This window comes from Cyanistes caeruleus, chromosome 27, assembly GCF_971803275.1.
Source record: "Cyanistes caeruleus chromosome 27, bCyaCae1.hap1.1, whole genome shotgun sequence".
Lineage (NCBI taxonomy): Eukaryota > Metazoa > Chordata > Aves > Passeriformes > Paridae > Cyanistes > Cyanistes caeruleus.
The window spans coordinates 300,263-320,141 of NC_141727.1; the positions used below are offsets into that span (position 1 = coordinate 300,263).

A 19,879-nucleotide genomic window follows, 5' to 3' on the forward strand; every position below is an offset into this window, starting at 1 on the left:
GCTCATTCCTGGGACTTTCCCTAGCACAGGTGTCCTTAGCTGGGCTCTGCCACCTCAGAGAGTTTATGGGACCAGCCAGGCTGCCTTGTCCTCCCCCTCTGTGTCCCCTTGAGGGGTTGTTCACAGGGGAGGCCAGAGGGGCCATCAGCCCTTACCAGCCCTTGCATCCCATGTCCTTCACTCTTGCTGGTGTTACCCCACAGCCCATTCCCAGATGCTTCTTTCCCTGGCTCCCAGGACATTGTGGCTGTTGGCAGCTCTTGGACACAGCCTGAGCCACCAGCCCTCACCAGAACATGACAGTGCCCAGAGCATCTGTGGCTGCCCCATCCCTGGAAGTGTCCCAGGCCAGGTGGGACAGGATTGGAGCATCCTGGGATAGTGGAAGATGTTTGTGCCCATGGCAGGGGGTGGGATGAGATGATCCCTTCCTACCCAAACCATTCCATGATTCCATGATTTGTCTCCCTGGTTTGTGCCCATCCACAGGGGCAGTGGAGCAGAGCCAGTGTGGAGCTGGTGTGGAGCTGGTGCCAGGCAGCTCTGCTGGGCATGGGGCTGTTCCCTCCAGGCTACAGCTGAAGCTTCCTGCACAGTTCAACAATAAAAGGCAGCAGATGGTTTATGGTGTGAATTACAGCAAATGGGATTGCAAAGGCTGTACACATGGGGGGGGGGGAAAAATGAAAACATTAATGGAGAAGAAATGAAAGCATTAACACACCAGCCCAGGCAGTGCAGGTGTGGGGAAGGGAGAGGGATTTGCAGATGGGCTGGGAATGGGTATGAAAGGGAACTCATTCTAGCCAGGAATTTTTTAGAGGGGAAGGGTCTTGTCCCTGACTATGCAGGGGTGGTGAGCACAAGGGGAGACAGGCAGCAAGGTCTGGAGCCAGGAGCATGGGTGCTATTGCCACTCTGGTCCTCAGCTGCTTTAATTCTGGGCCATAGCTTGTTTGGGTGTGCTCAGCTCTGCCTTTTCCACTCTCCTGGAAAAGGCACCACAAAGTGCAGGAGGTTTGTGCATCTCTCCTTGTCTGAATTTCTGAGTAATGCAGAAGGAACACAGGTCTGTTTAGCCACAAGGTATTGAGAGCCTGGCTTTACTCACAGGCACAGATGCAGGAGGAGGGATCATATTTTGCATTTCAGGGCTGATGTGTATTTGTACAAGAGGAAACCAGACTCTGGAGGCAGCTCCTGCTCCCTCTGTACCTCAGCCATCCATGACAACACAGTGCTGGAGCCTTCTGGCTATGGAAGGAGGGTTCAGCTTCAGGGCAGCAATCTGGTATGCTGAAAAGTCCTCCTGGGAAATCCAGCTCAGGGCTCCCAAGTCCTTTGTCTTCTCTTTGCCTCAGACTCCATAGTGTAAAATGGAGAAAGCATCAGGGATGGTATGGGTAGCTCAGACTGAGAGACATTCCCATATGAACATCCTTGCTGGGGGATGCCAAGGCTGGGCTTGCTAAGGCCAAATGTGGAGACAGCAAAGCTGAAATGATCTTATCTCTTGGGTGAAAATTGTCAGGGGGAGGTCAGGGTGGCTCATAGCCTGGGGAGAAGAGTCTTGGGGGTCCATCAGTCAAGCACCTGAAAGATGAAGGGGTCAAATGGTGTAAATGGTCTGTTGTCATGGTAACAGCACTCAGGGTTATAGCCCAGAAACTGGGCTCATTTTATCCCATATAATCTTTAAAGGTGGCTGAGAGTCATGAGGCATTGCCCTGCAGATCATGACAATCTCTGCCTCTGCTCCCATCTCATCCCAGCTGGGAAAGTCATGTTCTGGGTGATTCCATGCTCTGGAACCCTTACCTGCTGTAGGGCTGGACGCTGTACAGAGATAGAAATCCTGGGGTATAATTCTGGATCTGGAAAAAAGCAAGCCAAATTCCTGCTGTTCATGGAGCTGATATGGAAGGGAGTTACTCTGGCCCTGCTCAGACCCAGCACCTCACACCCTGGATGGATCCCCCTCATTCTCACTCCTGCAGTCACACCACAGATGCTCTCCTGTACCAAGCAAGGCATCAGCACAGGATCTGCAGCATCTCTTGGGTAGAAAACCCAGTTTTCCTCCCTCCACCCCCTCCTCCTTCCCAGCCTCCCGGCTGAATGCACATCTGGGAGCGCCTTCCCCAAACACATCCGTCAAGGCTGCAAACAGAACATCCAGAGACTGCTGGTTTGGAGTCTTTCGAGCCTCGGGGGGCTGATCCGGACGGCTCAGGAGCTGCTGGGCACAGTCCCCCCAGCCCTGCCGAGGCACAGCCGCTTCCAGACTCAGCCCAGGCTGGAGCTGGGGGTCTCGGCTCACAGCTCCCTCTTCCTGCCCTGCCGCGGGGCTCCGGATCCACGTGTGACTCACACACTTCCAGTGCTTCTCCCTGAAGGTCCTGCAGGGAAGAAAAGCTCTGAGACAGACAGGAGAGATGGGAGATGCTACAGCTCCTCCGCTGCCGCTCCCCGAGTCTGGCCCTGACCAGCTTTTGCTCAGAGATGCCGTGGGAAGGAGAAGCGTTTTCATGCCACTGCTTTCTAATCTATTAGCGTGTGTGCGTGCATGGAGCTGAGCAGCAATCCCCTCCTTTCCTTTATTTTTCAGCCTTTCCTTTTAAATTTTAGCCTTTCCTTTTCCCTCCCCGCTCTGCTTTCCTATTTCTCCCGCTGAATTAGCTGCCCACCTTTCCCTTGCAAATCACACCGACAGCACAGGCTGGGTTTTCGGGGTGGTGTTTTCTGTCCAAAATGGAGAGCTGGGAAGGAGGAGAGATGCCTAAATCCTGCAGTCGCATCCCCGGAGCTCGGGGAGCATCTCCCAGTCGGGCTGGAGACATCCGGGAAGGAGCATCTTCGGCTTTCCGCACTAGTTAACAGCCTGCGAGCTGCCTGCACTTGTTTTAGGCTCGCTCGCTTAATCTCAGCTCCCCTCGGCGCGTGTGTGCCTGTGTGTGTGTGTGTGTGGAGGGGGAGGACTTTATTGCCATTGGCTCAGCTTTCGCTGCCCACCCACATCTCTTCCACATCACCTTGGTGTCTCCCTAAATAAAACCAGCCCTCCTTATCGCACCGAGGAAATCAAGACCGAGTTTGAATGGATTTTATATAAATATTTACCCCGACGAAGCTACTGCTGAGCTCGTGGAATAAATTCGCAGCTGCTGGTCTCACTCTGCTTCCCTCGCCCACCCCTAAAAGGGTTTAATTACTTTGGAGAGGAGAGGGGAGAGATCCAGATCCCAGTTCTGGCTCCAGACTGACCCAAAAAGCAGGACCAGGATTTAAATGAACTATGGATCTGAAGGACAGCACCAGCGAGGGCAGCATGGGCAGCCTGCAGCCTTCCAGCATCCAGATTTTTGCCAACACCACCACGCTCCATGGGATTCGTCATGTCTTCGTCTATGGGCCGGTGACCATCCGGCGCCTGCTCTGGACCTTGGCCTTTGTGGGCTCGCTGGGTCTCCTCCTGGTGGAGAGCTCGGACAGGGTGGCTTTTTACTTCTCCTACCAGCATGTGACCAAAGTGGACGAGGTGGTGGCGAACAGCCTGGTGTTTCCTGCTGTCACCATCTGTAACCTCAATGAGTTCCGCTTCTCCCGGCTCACCACCAATGACCTGTACCATGCTGGGGAGCTCCTGGCTCTGCTGGATGTCAACCTGCAGATCCCCAACCCTCAGCTGGCTGACCCCACTGTCTTAGCCATCCTCCAAGAAAAGGCCAATTTTAAGCAGTATAAACCCAAAGTTTTCAGCATGCAGGAGTTCCTGGCACGGGTTGGCCATGACCTGAAGGATATGATGCTGTACTGCAAGTTCAGAGGACAGGAGTGCAACCACAAGGACTTCAAAACTGTGAGTATGAGCAGACACTCTGCTTTTCTCTTCTCTGGGCATGTGGGCTATGGTGTTGCAGGACCACGACAGCCCTGAAGGTCACTTGCCCACTTGTGTGGGTCTGCTGTGATGAGGCAGTGGCTGCCAGGCTCTGGCATGGCAGAGGAGGAGCAGGAGGAATCCTGTTGAGCTGAAGTTTGTTTGTTGGAGTCCTAATGGGGGTTCTGTGGGGCCAGACCTGAAAGGGGCATGAGGTCCAGCCCCCATCCTGCATAAGGCCCATGGCTCCCAGTGTCAGCTTGGGGTCAGATGGGTGCTGCTGAGCATCACAGGGGCCTGAGTGTCTCTTGCCATGGCCAGTGGATGTCAGCCAGCTGAAGGAAGCAGAGAGGGCTGACAGAATCAACAAGGAGGACAGGTACTCAGGGCTGCTTTGAGCAGTGTCCAACAGTATTTCTCCAGGTGTTTGCAGCTTTGCTGGAACTGTAGAAGGGGAAATTTTCCCTCTTGTTCCTGGTGTTCATGGCTCATAAATCCTGGTTTGCTGCGGAGTGTGGGTAGCAGCTGGGTACCTGCCTGGTGCTGTGTCTTTCCTGTGCTGTGTTATATGAAAGGAGGGGAAAGAGAGGAAGAGGAAAAGCAACTGAGAGGCTGAGCTCTGATCCCGGTCTGCTCTGAGATGGGGGCAGGTGGAGTGAAGTGGGTACTCGAGCATCCTGAGGGAAGCAGCTGCTGCTGAGTTTCCAGCTTCTGGCTGGCACCCTGATGGCAATGCAAGCTGGCCTGGGTGCTGCGGTGGTAAATGTGTCAGTGTAAAATAAAAATTACTAGGAGGTTGTCTGGATGAAGTGATAGCCCTGTGTGCTGCTGGGGCAGGTGAGGAGACTGGGGCTGCAGAGGGGGCTGAGCCCCATCCTGGCCGAGCTGGGGGGGGTGCTGGGGTCTGGGCTAAGTCCCACTATGCTCTCAAGCCAAGCTGGGCAGTGCCTTGGCTCTATGATCCTTGAGTCAGAAATATTAGAGGTTTCAGGTGGTAGTTTCTCAGGAGTGCTGCTGCTTGTTCTCCTAATTACAGTGTGTCCTGTGGACAACAGGTCCTGGACAGGGTTTGTGATTGCCTGGTTCATCAGCAGAATCTTTGGTTTTGGGAGAAGGGAATATTTTCCGTCTGTGCTGCTTTGGATCTCTGAGAAAATGAATCCGACTGACTCTAGCTCCAAAGTCATTGCCATCCCCTGGACTGTGCTCTCCTTACACCTACTTCTGTGCAGGAGCATAGAATTTTATGCCTCAGTAATTACCTGTGGATAACTCCAATGCTGTGCCTATTTCAAACTGCATATCCAGTCAAACCATTCCCTTGTTTCTGCTCCCTGGGCAGGTCTGAGCAGGGGTTGGGTCACCCAGGTTGTAGAAAGGTGTCAAGCAAGTTCCAAGGAGAGAAGCTTGCTAAAGAAAAGCCATGTGTGATCAAGTCTGGAGAGTGGGATAAAAAAGGAGAAACAGATGCGAAATTCCAGGGGACAGAAGAGTCAGGGCGTGAGGTCAGATCCCAGGAGGATGGACAAACCTTCCTTGTGTGGGTAGTGGGAGGTATTCTGCCTGTGGACTTGCCAAGAGTGAAATAAGAATCAGCTAAAAGCAAAAATCTCAAAGCCAGGGAGCAGCTAGCATTTTCAAAGCACCTGCAGGGCTTAAAAAAGGACTTTAAAAAGCAGGTCCTGTTCTCAGGGAAGACAGGAGCTCTTGGCAGCCCCTCTGGGACCCAGCAGGGTGTCACCCCTGGCTATTGAGTTTTTGAGATAATTGCTTCTGAAACAATGATTTTCTATTTTTTTTTTTCCCATGGGGGATACTGTAGTTTCCAGAAAGACAAACATTCCCTGTCTGCCAGATAAATGCTCTGTTAAAACAGATCAAGGCAAGCTAGAAAGAGACAGGATACTATGGACTGACAGTGCTTGTCCTTGTCAAAGTGAGAGATTGAGTGCAATACTTCAGCCCATTCTGCAAAGCAGCTCCCACCTGAGCCAGACGACAGCATTGTCTCTCCCAGAGGCAGGGCTTCAGGCTCACTGACTCCAGGTAATCCCTCAGATTATGGAAATCCAGGAAGAAGCACTCAACAGGGACACAACAACCCTGTTTTCCTTCCAGATTTTACCTCTTGGAGATAAAAGGCAGGAAAAAGTGTCTGTTTGAAGGATGAGTAGGTGTTTCCACAGGGAGAATGCTGTAGAGGTCTGTGAGCTGCCTCCAGGCTGAATCAGAACCTGATGTCCTGGATGAATTTTGCATTGAATCACCACCAACCTGTTGCAGCTGCACACAAGCTCAGTGACAGCACATCCATCCTGCTGCAGCACCTGCTGGAGAAGAGTCATCACTGAAGCCTGATGTGTTTCCTGAAGGGAAACAGGGTGTAAATCCCAGGCCAGTTCTGCAGTATGCCAGCAGAGTAAAGAACTATGAGGTTTTAATATATACTGCCCAAATTCTGGTAGCTGGGAGCAGAGGAGGCAGGGGCTTTGCAGCAGAAGGCTGCACCAAACAGGAACTCTGCAATAAGGGTGCTGCTGAAGGAGTCAGGGCTGTGCTGCCTCTGGTCAGCTCTGCCTTCTGCTGCATGGGGGCTTTTGTGTGCTGAATAAAGTGCACAGTGCTGCTGCTGCATGAAGAGCAGGAGCTGGAATGACAGCATCTTGGCATTTGAAAACACTTTACTTTACCCTTCCTCCTCCTCCACTGCCCTGTTTAAATCCTCTGTCACTGCTTTAATAACAGGATTTGAGCTGTGTTTTCCCTACGCTTCCTGTTCCTTCTTCCCCTAATACCTCTCAGATAACATTTCCCATATTAAGGTCTGCTGACTGGAGTGAGTCCCCGCAGCTCTTCTGCAGAAATAGTCCAAAAGGAACAGGCAGGTCTTAGCCAGATGTACTGATCCTGCACTGGCATTGCCATGCACAGAACAGCAGAGAAGATAATGCAGAGCTTTGCTGTAGGCAAACCAAGTGAAGAAGAGAAAATTGTCAGACCATGCTTTAGGAAAGTATTTGGAGTATTTGGAGGAGGAAAGCCTGACAACTGCAGCCAAGGAAATCCCCTCCTTGTTTTCTGCATTGCTCCCTGCCAGGAGGTCCTGGTTGGAAATGACCTCACAGATGGCATTTTCCTGCAGGAGCTGTGCTCCTGCTGCTCAACGTGACATCAAGGTCTTCCATCCCACTGCTGCCAAGCCTGGCAAAGCTTGGGCTCATCAGCCCTCGCCACACTACTGTGATGTTCTGGGAGTCCCTGTGAGTGTGTGGTGAAAAGCCTCTTTCCTGGGGCTGCTGGTGTGGCTTGTGGTCCTTCACTGTTCCAGCCTGGGATGAGCTGGTGGTGACAGGGGACACTTGCAGGAGGATTTTGTTTGTGGCCTAGCAAATGTGGGGGGCAATGGGGAGAACACCTCTGAAAACACTTTCAGCCCATGGGGCAAACATGGAGTGAGGGATGTGATGGCCTGGGAGTGGACACTGGGAATTTGAGCAGCAGGGGAATGGGATCCCTCACTCCCCTCCTTGCTGAGAAATGCTCCCCAGCAGCACAGCTCTGCCCAGCACAGGCCAGCCGTGGCTCTGGGGGATGTTCTGGGTGTCTGGGGTGGTACCGTGTTTCGCAGTTGGGTCATTTGCTAAATGCGGTGTTGGGCTGTGCTTCCTCACACATCCAATCATTCCAGCTAGCACAAACTTTTCCCTTGTGCCTACTCTGCCTCATCAGATGTCTATTTATTGCCAGTGGCCATGACAATTGAAGGATAGAACTCATTTATTTTCAATACACATTCTTCTGACCAACAGGGTCCACATAATGAAGTGTATCTCATGTGAATATTGCTATTTTAAGACACGAGTTTCTGCCAATCTATCTGGCATTCTCTATACATATGTTTTCTGCCATTCTTTCTAGTATATCTATCAAGCCAATGTTTAGTGAACAGCTTTGGCTGTTTAGACATTCTCATCTGTTATCTGTTAATGGACTCATAACTAGTCCATTCTCATCTGTTATACAACTTCTACTTTCTTCAAGAAAAAAGTCAGGATAGTGCGTACTTGATTCAGAGAAACATTACTTCTCTATTTAACAATTTTTCTGGAGAATCACAACTTTTTCCAAAGTTTTCTCCATAACCTGAGATGCAATAATGAGATCTCCCATAATGAGATGTGCAATAATGAGATATGTGATTCAGTGGTAACTTTTACACAAACAGGCCATTCTTTCAGTAGGCAATCAGGTCACTGTGCAGCCTTCCCAGTCTGCACTGGAGTATCCCAATTTTGCAAGCACTGTTGAAGGTCTGGGTGTGAGCACAGGCACAGAGGGAGTGCAGGGTTATAATTTTGCTGCTAGTAGTGTCTCATTGGGTGTCTAAAAGGAGGTGGATTGCTCCTCACTCAGGTGTCTGGCAAACACTGCCTTTGGGAAATGCAAATCCTCATTCCACCCAGTGTTTTCCTGGATTAAATTTCTATGTCCTGTAAGGATTTATGGGTGTGGTAGTTCCCTGTTACACTGATGGGGTTTATATTTCCTTTATTTATTAAAAAATTGTAAGATAATGCTTTATATTTTGCTGGAAGTTTCATGGATGGATGCCAGTTTGGAACAATGCTCATGAAAAACCATTCCTGGGTTGGAATGGTTAGTAGAGTTAAAATCTAATGAAAGCTGTGGAGCTTTAGTGGGCCTTTTCATGGCAAACCCAGTTTTAAATCCTTTAATACTGTGTGTTGGCTTGGCACAGCCTGGTTTTTGGTAGCAGGGGGGCCACAGGAGTGGCTTCTGTGAGAAGCTGCTAGAAACTTCCACCATGTCCAGCAGAGTCAACCTCTGATGGCTCTGAATATGCTGCTGGCCCAATTAGAGAGGTTGGTAACTCCTCTGTGATGACATATTTGAGAAGAAAATCAAAACAGCACCCACCATTTTTTTCCCAGGGGTGGTGTGGCACCACCAGTGGGGCCATCCCAGTGTGACCTGTGGCGAGCCTTGCCTTCCTGGCTGCCCCTAGCCGTGCTGTGGGTGAAAAGGCAGGGGCGGTGGTGGCAGCTTCCCCTCCCCAGCACACTGCATGAAGAGAGGCTGCAGTGCCGTGGCACCACGTGTGCGGGCGCACAGTGGCAGCACAGGGGACACACGGCTGGCAGCAGAAGCGTGACAAGAGATTCCCCAAAGCGGAACCTAGACAAGGTCAACTTCTTGGTGCTGCAGGATGTTGCAAGGGTCTTTGAATTAGTAGAACCTGTTGGCAATGGTACCTACTGACAGTAGGTTTCTTTCTAGTCAGAGAAGAGGAGGAAGGAAGTGAGGACATGTGAGGGAAACATGGCAGCACCAAGGTCAGTGGAAAAAAGAGGGGGATGAGGCGCTCCAAGCGTTGGAGCGGGGATTCCTCTGCAAGCCATAGTGAGCGCTGTGGTGAACCAAGCTGTCCCCCTGTAATCCAGGAAGTCCATGGTGCATGCAGAGATCTACTTGCAGCCCATGAGAGAAGTGCTCGCACCAGAGCAGGTGGATGCTGGAGAAAGCTGTGATCCAGTGGGAGACCTGAATAGAGAGAGAGGGATCCTGCTTCCAGATAGAGAGACAGGGCCCTTGCTTCCAAACTAGAGCAGCCTATCCTTAGAGGACTGCAGCCTGTGGCTGAGTGACCCATGTCACTTCCCAGTTTTGGGAAGACTGCCTGTGGGAGGGACCCCACGGCATAGCAGAGAAAAGACTCCTCTCCCTAAACAAACTGAACAAGGTCTGGAGGGATGAACTGACCGAAACCCCCATGCCCTGTCTCCCTGTGCTGTCGCTGGGAAGGAGGGAGAGGCTGGCGGTAAAAAATGTTTTAGAGGCTTATTTTACTTCTTATTACCCTCCTCTGACTCTTTAATAATAAATTTAATTTATACCTTTAAATTTAAACCTGTTTTGCCCTTAGAGTGTTTTCCCCCAGTCCTAACCTCAACTCATGAACCCTTTGTTAATTCTTAGGTTTTTTTCTCCCTCTCCTGTGCCCAACTGTAGCAAAAGAGAGTAACCGAATGACTTTCATGGATACCTGGCACTTGGCCAATATCAAACCACAACATACAAAAAGTATAAACATAAAAAGATGAAACAACTCCAAAGGAGAGAAACTGCAGAGAGGGGCTGTAGGTTGTTAACTTGGGACATTGGTGTCCTGCATTTGGGATGCAGACCTGTCCAGAACAGTGACAGTCCTCCTTGATGATCTTTGAATAGGGCTGTGTTTGGATGTGTTTTGAGCTGTTTCTTAGCCAGGCATGCTGCCCTCCCTCACTCAAGCTTTGGCATGGGGAATAATTTAAACAAGTGGGAATGTGAGGAACAGGCACAGCCAAGGCGTTAAAGCCAGCTGGAGAGCAGAGAGGGATGAATGACAAGGGAGATGAGGCACAGGGAGGGCCCTGGGAGAGAAAGAACAAAGAATTTGTGTAAGAGCCAGATGTGCACTCAGCCTTCCCTTGCTGGAGCAGCTGGCACTTGGTTTGGAGGAGAGCAAGAACCACTCCTCACTTCGGAGTGATTCTCATTTGTTAGAGTTGTTCATCAGGAGGCCAAATGAGAGCTCCTCTGTCCTCCACACCCCACGTGCCCAGGGATTTGCACTCCAAATAGCAGCTGGAGCTGGAGCAAAATGCAAATCCACCCTTGGGATGGGGAAGAACTGCTGAGCAAGGTGGGTATCATTGGAGTTCCAAGGACAGGGGAGATGTTTGAGGGCTGCCAAGATTTATCAGAATTGTTCTGGAAATTGTGTGGGGCTTTTATTAGTGTTGGAAATACCTCTGAGTGCAGCTTCTTGTCCTTCACCTCATTTCTCCCAGACAGACACTGGGAACTGAAGTGCTCAAAGCTGTGGAGAGCTAAGGTTGTCAACAACAGAGGAGAAATCTGATGTCTTCCAGCCACCATGCCTTGGTGCCTCCTTCGCCTGTGGCTCTCTGTGACTAACAGTTCATGTCACAGGGTCTCCCTGACAACTGGCCTTGGATGAGTTCTCATGGGTACAGTTTTCTGTCTGCAGTGGGTGGAAGGTGAAAGCACAGGAAGATTTCAGATGAACTTGTGCTTTCTCTCCAGGAACCAGACTTAGTCTAGTCATGTCCAAAGCTAGAAGTAAAGGCCAGGAAAGACAAGGAATATTGCCGCGGCGACAGAAAGCCCGGAGCACCACGACTTCTCTGGAGAAGCAGCCCTGAGAAGGGCTGGGCCGAAGCGCGTGTGAGCGGCTTCGAGCAGTCGAGTGATTCCAGCTCGGCTCAGCGGCGGCGGGCAGGCGACACGGGAGGAAGGGACGAGAAAGCTGGTCCAGCGTTCCGCTAAGCACAAACCTTTATTCAGGCAGAGCTTCGGCGAAGGGAGCTAGCAGCAGCTAATCCACCAAACAGGGGAAACCTGGGATATTTATAGGGGAGGAGAGGGGTGGGGGGAGCCTGAGATACCTGTATCCAGGTGGGACAGCAGGGGGAACACCAATGGGGCACAACAGTTGAACATATCTAAGACCCCTGGGAGCGATACGTCGTATCTCTCTTACAGAGAAGTATCTTGTCTCCAAGGGAGAGCCAGGATCTCAGGCTCGGCAGGCTCCTCCACACCCACAGAATATATAAAAACCCCAGCCTGGAGAGGTTTCCAGCTGGAGCGGTAAAGTAGAGCAACATAGCTTGTCCATAGCTTGTCCACCCCCATGCAAGTGTCCCTTAGAGTCTTCTTGGCAGATAATAACCAACCTCCCAGATGTCCCCTCTTAAGGAATCTTTCTGTTTATCTGACCCAGTGCGGTGATGCCTGGTGAAAAATCATGGTGTGACTGCTGTGGGTTTAATCTAAACCCTCCCTGAGGGGTTCTCTGACTATGAGGTCCGTGACCCCCAAGGACAGAAATGGGTAAAAATCTAAACCAGGTGTCATGAATTTAAACAGGAGAAATTCCCACTTGATTGAAAAAGAAAACAGGTCTGCCTTCAGTGAGGGCCTCTGGCCTCTTGAGGTCCCTTCCAAGTTGAATTGTGATTCTATAACACAAAGCAGGTCCAGACTTGCTGGGTCTTAAATCTTTGCTATTTTTGGAGCATCTAATTTTTTCATAGAAACATACAACCCTGGAATGGTTTGGGTTGGAAGAGACCTTAAAATCATCCAGACCCACTCCCTGCCATGGGCAGACACCTTCCACTATCCCAGGTTGCTCCAAGCCCCATCCAACCTGGCCTTGGACACATCCAGAGATCCGTGGGCAGCCACAGCTTCTCTGATCATCTTGTGCCCAGAAGCCTCCCCACCCTCCCAGGGAAGCATGTTTTCCTAATATCCAATCCAAACTTACTCTCTTTCAGTTTAAAGCCATTCCCCTTTTTCCTGTCCCTACATGCCCTTTTCAAAAGTCTCTCTCCATCTCTCTTGGACCCCTTTAGGCACTGGAAGGGGCTATAAGGGAGATCCGTCTCCCTGGAGCTTCTCTTTTCCGGGCTGAACATCTTTGCAGGACCTTGCACTTGGCCTTGATGGACTTCGTGAGGGTTACACATTCCCACCTCTCCAGCCTATCCAGGTCCCTCTGGATCCTATCCCTTCCCTCCAGTGTCACACAGCTTTGTATCATCATTCTTGCTGAGGGCACCCTCAATCCCATTGTTTGTGTCACCAACAGAGATGGAAACCACAGCTCTAACCCTGAGGGGCTCTGCCCATCTCTGACCTGCTCTCGTGCTCAGTTCACCCTCAACCTTCCTGAGAAATGAAAGCCAATTTGGGAAAACGATCACCTTCCTCTCTGTGAACTCTGTGCACAAGTTCAAGTTTGTATTGTAGACCTAAGGACAAAAATTGCCTTAAAATGCAGAGTTACTGACAGCTCCCTCTGCACTGAGCGTTGAGGCATTCACAGCTCTGATTCCGTAATGAGCCCACCACAGCTTCTCTGAGCAAACCCCTGTCTTTTCCCATTTCCTGAAACTATCCCTATTTGCTTTAGAAACAGACAATGGTGATTCCCTGAAAAAAAAAAAAACAAATAACTCAAATCCATCACTCAGCTCCTGCTGACAAAAAATGCGCCTGGCAGCTCCTGAGGACAGGCAGGACAGAGAGGTCATGCATATCATCTCCTCTGGCAGGGTCTGAAATCACTCCTCTGCCTTCCCAAATGTATTTGTCACAGGGATTTATGCCTGGAGTGCCAGCCAGGCTCAGGTTGGCCATGCAGCAGAGTTCTGAGTACATAGGTGTGGTCAGGGTGAGGGCAATAAAGGTGATAAGCTATCATGATAAGGTGAGTGTGAGCAGGGTGTCAGATGACTGTGTTGCTGCCACAGCTACACCATCTCTATATGGGACTCAAAAATACAAAAAGCATTCTGCCTACTGGGCTGATGAGACCCTGCAGCGTTCCATGGGAAGAGCTCTTTGGGAAAACAGACCCGTGGAAAACTTTCTTGCTTACAAGGGGATGACAGTTATGAAAGAGCTGGGAGTGGGGAGGACTCAGATCTTCTACAGGGAGAAAATTATGGTCTGTGGCTAAATGTCAAGGTTGTGAAAGTCTGTGTCTATTTTGACACCTGCATCTGCTGAGATGTTTAAAAGCCTTAAACAGATTGGCTTCATTGAGGAATGAGTGCAAACTGAATGGTCCTCTAGAAGCTTGCTGGGACTTCCCAACCTGTGGAAATCCATGAGGAACCTCTCAGGCACCAGAAGCTCAAAAAGCTAAGAGGGAAAACAAAATAGATGAGGTGGTCATGTCTGACTCCATCTGCCATGGATTAATGTATGAGACCTGCACCAGAAAAACAAAATCACCTCTTGGAAGTAAAAGAGACTGACAGTTGTCTCAGCACAACTGACACCAGCGTGCTCAGGGCCATCAAGAACTAATCTCCACCCAGCCATGAATATTTACAACCAAGTACATGCCATTACTTGAAGAAAAGCTGAATGGTTTTGATAATTTGTTGCTGTTGTGCCATGGAAGGAAGGGTTTAACCTGTGTGTTAAGGCAAGGAGCGTGAAGTGAGGGAGTGAAGGGTAATGGAAAATGCACACATATTTGCTCATATTTGGGTGAGATGGATGAAAAGAGGTTTAATCTGCACTTGGATTTCCTAGAAGAGCCTATCCAAGGGAATGGGGCCATCAGGGATTATCATGTGCAAAAGGAGCTGCTCAGTTGTCTGCTCCTGTCAGAGGAGCCAGTTCTGCTTCGTGATTTCCTCAGAGACTGAAATTTGAAAAGAAAGTCAGAAGTGAAAAAGACTGAGTCAAATTTCATCTCTTCCTCAGGTACTCCCCCAGCTTGGTCTGACCTTGCACAAGGAGGGGATTCCAAGCTCTTGTCTCATGCCTGGTCTGTAGGCTTCCCTTTCAGCCAGTCCAAGGGTTGTCCAGATCTCAATTCCAGAGTGTGTTTCTTGGAAATTGGAGATTTTCCTGAGGGAAACCAATAGTGCTGAGTCTGTCCTCCTTGCTCGTATGAAAAAAAATCCCAAGCCAAAACCTAAAACCCACAAACTAAACCACTGGAGGTACAAAAATTATGGAAATTTTAGTGGGACCAAGTTTTAGCTGCTCTATAAAATTGAGTTTTCATGATGCTGTTTCAGTGGTGAAACACTGATATATAAATGTAATATGAAGATGGGCATGAAATTAAAGTAATTTAAAATTAAATTTAATTTTAAAATTATTAAAATTTATTTTGCTTTTTAAAGGTTTTGTCATTATTGGAAGAAGAGAATCAAAGCAACCAATTTAGACATATTTTGGTTTCTTGTTCCATCCGTGTTTTCCAGGCTCTCTGAAGTCCCATGCTTGTGCAGTGGAGGAGTCGTGCAAGGATTTCACTTTATGAAAGGGGCAGAATCCCATAACAGTGATTCAAACTGTTGGTTCACCTGAAGGTTTGAGGGACATTAATCTTAGGCCAGGAGAAGAGAATAAATAAACCCCAGCAAATGCTCTCTGGTGATTCAGCTGTGTTACTGTGAGAGGGGTAATTTAAGGGCTCCGTGACAGGAGATTTCTCCCAGCTCAGTAAAAAATGATGAGCTCGAGCTCTGGAACAGCAGGAGGATAGAACAGGACAGGATTCACGTGGGGTTGCTCAATGACAGCCCAGAAAACATCACTGCAGTTGCCACAGTCAGTACTAAATTAATTGCAGAGGAGAGTTAATAAGCAGTGGGAGGAATTAATAGAAGCTTAACCCTTGATTATCTAAACTTCCAACACCACACTCCACTGCTCCCTGGCACTGAAATGGATGGTAAATCCTGAGGCATCCAGGAAAGTCTCTATCCTTTCCAGTGCCACCTGCAAGGCTTTGGAAGAGCTGCTCCTGGCTCTGTCACATGTGGTGTCAGCAGAGCTATGAACTCCTCAGCTGTTCTCCAGTGACGGAGGAACCTGGGAAAGCTGAACCAGGATGTCAGAGAGGCTGTCTGTTTGACTTGAATGGGGGATGGAATTATGTTTTGGGAGATGGGAGGGACTCTCAGCCATCTGGAATGGGATGGTTTAGCTGAAGGGAACTTTGGACGGGAGCTGACATTCACTACCAGATTTCTTGGTGTTTCTGTGAACAGGTGAACTGGAATTCTGCTCATAAGTGCAGTTTCTGTTCATTATCCTGGTATTTTTCTTTGGATATACTGCTGGGATTAGGGGTAGGGGTGGGGATCAGGATCTCACAGAACATACATGTTGTGTCCTCTTCTGCTCAGGAGTTGCTGGTGGCGTACAGCAGTCACACAACCCTGATATATTAATTTATTCCTTTAAAGCATTTGCTGTTTGGAGATTTTTTTATTTTATTTTATTTTTTTTTTTTTTTTTTTATGAAAAGAAGCAAGTTTTCCCATAAGGCTTTGGAAAAACTGCTTCTGTGGTCATTTCTCAAACAATGTTCCCATCTACACCAATTTTAATGTAAAAGTTTGGAACAGTTTCCAAGGATAGCATGACCAGGGTGTGGAGATCATGCTGGAGAGAAGGAGCTTCTGTGCTGGATGTTAAAACTGATCCTTGTTGATTGAGCTGCATTTTTCATCCTCTAACCTCAGATGCTACAGTCCCCATCCCTTTTGCAAATGCTGCAGGTTTGCTCCAAATAGCCATTAACTAATGCTAAATTACAATGGAGCATCTCCTGAAATACTTGTGAAACCCACATGAATAACAAATGGATTTGTTTCTGTCAGTTTTGCAATTGATCCATGCCAATCCCAACGAGTCCCTCATAGGGGCCTGTAATTCCAGGACAGGTGTGGAGAGAGGAGGTGCTGGGGTGTACATGGCAGTTCAGGACAAGCTGTGGGAGGAGACAAGCTCCAGGCTGACAAAGCAGTCCCAGTTCTATGGAACTCCAGTGGAGTTTGCCTCCTAAAGACATTAATGAGTGTGAGATCCCTCTGTTGGTCCCCCACAACTCCATCCACCCCTGCAAAAAATCATTCTCTCCTCATTATCTCTTGGTAGAACAAGAAGACCCTCAGAGGTCAGTCTTGTGATGATGTCTCTGTACATATGCATCTCTCCAGGGAAAAAAAGATCAAGAGGGAAAGGATTTTTCTATGGTGTTTCTGCATGATACCAGAAAAATGTGCAAATGTCTTCTGAGATTTCCCATGTGAAAAATGAATGCTTTTTTTTCTTAGAGCATTTCTATTTTCCATGAAATTAATTAAAATAAAAATCTCAGTGCAAAAGAAAACATTGAAACCCTGGGATGCCTCATTAAATGGATGATCTGGTTCAGAGTTAAGTAATGAAAAAAATGATGCAAAATTGGGGAAGTTTTCATCATGTGCTGTCTCTACATCTTGCTCCTGTAGGTCAGCAGGTTCTAATGCACCCTGGTTCTGTTTTATAGGGGTTTTGAGGCAAACCCTGGTGTCATCTGAGGTTAAATGAGGGGAAGCCCTAGGTTACATATTCATATCTGGCTTTCCCTGAAAAGGGGGATTTAATTTACTGCTTTCAAACTAGTCCCCTCTTTCAAAGGGCAGTTTGAGCAAGATGCTTCTGACAGCCCAAACTTTGAGCTTTCTGGAGATGGTTTTAAGAGAAAGTAAGAGAAGGCTTTAGCAATTTTCCTCCATTTGAAAGAAGAGGAGTTTCAAAACCATGTGATTTCTACAAGTTTCATAAAAGCTGGCCGCTGGGAGAGACCCAAACTGGAGCCCAGGGAGGAAAAACGGGGTCAGTGCTTGTGTTTTACATTGTGTCTGACAGGGACCAGCTGGCCAACAAACACATGTGCCCCACTTTCTCCAGGAGCAGCCTGGCAATAATGAGACAGCTCACACTTCTCTGGCAGCACAGCACAAGCAAGATCAAACCAGGGTGCAGAGAGCTGTGCTCCCTGTGGGACACGAGGAGCCATCCCAGGGGAGGTGTGTGTGTGAAGGCAGGTCCTGGGTGTGCAGGTCAACTCCTGGTTTGTTCTGATGGTGATGTGGGGTCCTAAGGAACCTGGGACAGAGCAGAGAGAAGTTAGAAGACAAAATCCTCAGGAACACAACCTACATTCATTCTTCTGTTTCAAATTCTGAGTAATTCCCAGCACTGGGAGCAGGCCCACGGTGCTGCAGGTGCACTGCATGCATGGAGTGACCCCGACTTTGCATCCTACTCCTCAGATCTGGGTGGGAAATCCTGCCCAGTTTGGAGCCTCCACAATCCCCTGTCAATCCTAGGCTCTCAGTTCACTCTTTGGACTGGCAATAAAATTGTCAGCTTCTTGGGGCAAGGGCTGTTTTTCTAGTTTATGTTTGCTATTAAACATTTATTATTAAAATAGATTAAACTTTAACTAAGGGAAGGGAATTGCTTTAACCTGCTGCAAAGAATGACATGGGCTGTGATTTTGTGCAAACACAAGAAAATCCATCATTCCTGGTTGGAAGGAATTGAAACCAAACAGATTTTTCTACAGATATCTTCATTCAAAAAGAATTTTGAAAGCCTTTCTTACTACATTTTCAAATCAGGTACACAGAGTGCCTGAGCACCCTCAGCTACTGCAGCTCTGCAAATCCCAGATAGCTTCTGCGAGTGCCTGCAGGCTGAACAGCATCCTGAGGTAAAGTGGCCACCTCCCTTCCACTTTGGAATGTTGTTAAATGTTGATGGGTATTTCTGAGCCTAAACCACTCCTCCATTGGGGGTGCCCGTGGCTGTTTGTTGGAGCAATTAACTGCAGCATATTTCCTTCCTATGATTCAAACCCATCTAACACCAGGCATTAAAGCACAAGTTACCACAGGTAAATTCATGTGACAAACTACTTCTGGAGATCAAGCAAAGACAGTTCAGTTACCAGGGGCAGGGAAATGTGCTGTGCATTAATTTGGTTGTAAATCAGGCAGGTTAGTACAGTCCCCATTTGCAAAGTAATGTTGAGACCTGGGGAAGAGCTGACAGTTGTTAACACAGTTATTGTGAGCCCTTTGTGTATTCTGGTCTTTCCATGCTTTTTTTTTTTTTTTTCCTGACAGGAGGATTAAATGCCTGAGTCAAGTATGTTCTTGTAATCTCACTTGTATTTCAAAGAAGACACATTTTCATTAAACCAAACAAAACCAGAAACCAGCATTGTGGCTTTAGTGCTGAGACACCTTTTGGCTCACCTCTCCTCTGAGCTGTGCCCAAGCAGCTCCATCTCCCTGCAGTGCTTCTCACTTGGAATAATTCCTCTCCTCTTTCAGTCCAGGCACATCCAGGTGTGTGAGATTCCAGCTTTTTGGTGTGTACTAGGGTTCTCCCCTGGTCTCATTCATGTGATGTTTGTCAGTCAAGGTGTGGGCACCTGATTGTTAAAGATGATGGTGATTCAAAGATGCAGATGATGAGTTTGTATCACTTCTTGCGACAGTGGTGCAGTAAATCCCAGTTTTAGGCATTTGATCCTTGCTACTCAAAGGGCATCTCACATTCCTAAAATATTGAGGAGAAGAGATAAAACAGCACCAAGTAGCTCCAGGGGAGGTTTAGATTGAATATTAGGGAAAACTGGGGAAAATTTATTTACAGAAAAGTTTGTTAAGCATTGGATCTAAGGCAGGGCAGGGCACTCACCAACTGCCCCTGGAAGTGTTTAAAAAATTATGGATGTGGCACTTGAAGGCAGGGTTGACAATGACCATGGTGGTGGTGCTGTGGGTTGGAATTGGTGATCTCAGAGGTATTTTCTAACTTTAACAATTCCCTGGTTCTGAGACCCAGCTGGACATCCCTTCAGCAGAACTTTGGTGTCCTGCTCCTGAGCTGAGTGTACAGAAAATGGTGTTTTCTGCCCTCTCAGTGTGCGCTTGGAGAGGGAAAAAGGCTTGGGGGAAGGGGAATGGTTGGGAGCAGTGCCTGGGCTGTGGGGATTGGGGAGGAGATGCAGGGAGGCAAAGGGGAGCAGCAGAGGACATTCCCAAGGGGCCACGCTGACATGTTGTGATAGATCGACATTTAAGAAAACAAAGAGAAACACCTAAGGAAGTTCAAACTGCTGGAGGCTGATAGTTTTTCTCCTAGCCAACAGCTGGCCATTTCTAAGAATTGACAGCAGTTTTGACCATTGAAAAGTGAGATCAAGCTGTGAACAGCACCTTAAGCCCTAAGGCTGGGAATTTCTTTGTCTCTTGGTTTGCTGGCTCTGAAAGGTAACTGAGCTCCAGCTGGGCCCCCGTCCCCGGCCCAGCCCATGCGGCCCGGGCAGGGGCTGGGCTGGGCCTGCCGCGGCTCCCGGCCGGGAGATGGGGCCTGCGGGGCTTGCCCCGGGCTCTGGCCGGGCCAGGCCGCTCCCTGGCTCGGCTGCACTTTTTGCTGCGACTGAATTCACCACAGACTGCCCAGGAAAGAAAGAAAAAGCTCTTGAGCTGCGGCGGGCTGAGACAGTGACCACACTCTTCAGAGCAGCCATGAAGAATCTTCCAGCGCACACAGCTCCAGCCGCTGCTCCGGCAGAGATCACAGAAC

The 19,879-nt window shown here is 48.8% G+C and overlaps 1 protein-coding gene and 2 long non-coding RNA genes across 4 annotated transcripts in view; 1 reads left to right on the plus strand and 2 right to left on the minus strand.

Moving 5' to 3' along the window:
- Window positions 1-621: 621 nt before the first annotated feature.
- Window positions 622-2,925, minus strand: LOC111940066 (uncharacterized). Its single transcript, XR_002869411.2, has 3 exons — window positions 2,688-2,925; window positions 1,819-2,399; window positions 622-1,593 (listed from the first exon to the last, which is right to left on the minus strand). It is a non-coding gene; the product is annotated as an uncharacterized LOC111940066 (long non-coding RNA).
- Window positions 2,549-19,879, plus strand: part of ASIC2 (acid sensing ion channel subunit 2) — a 370,847-nt gene continuing 353,516 nt past the window's right edge. The window contains exon 1 of one of the 2 annotated variants that reach the window (XM_086864764.1): window positions 2,549-3,859. In XM_086864764.1, the coding sequence (XP_086720890.1) occupies window positions 3,296-3,859 (564 nt within the window). In that variant the 5' untranslated portion in view covers window positions 2,549-3,295. The remainder of the gene's footprint in view (window positions 3,860-19,879) is intronic. The other variant, XR_002869410.2, reaches the window with a different exon arrangement.
- On the minus strand, window positions 15,679-19,658 carry LOC111940067 (uncharacterized). Its single transcript, XR_002869412.2, has 3 exons — window positions 19,510-19,658; window positions 18,541-18,847; window positions 15,679-17,383 (listed from the first exon to the last, which is right to left on the minus strand). It is a non-coding gene; the product is annotated as an uncharacterized LOC111940067 (long non-coding RNA).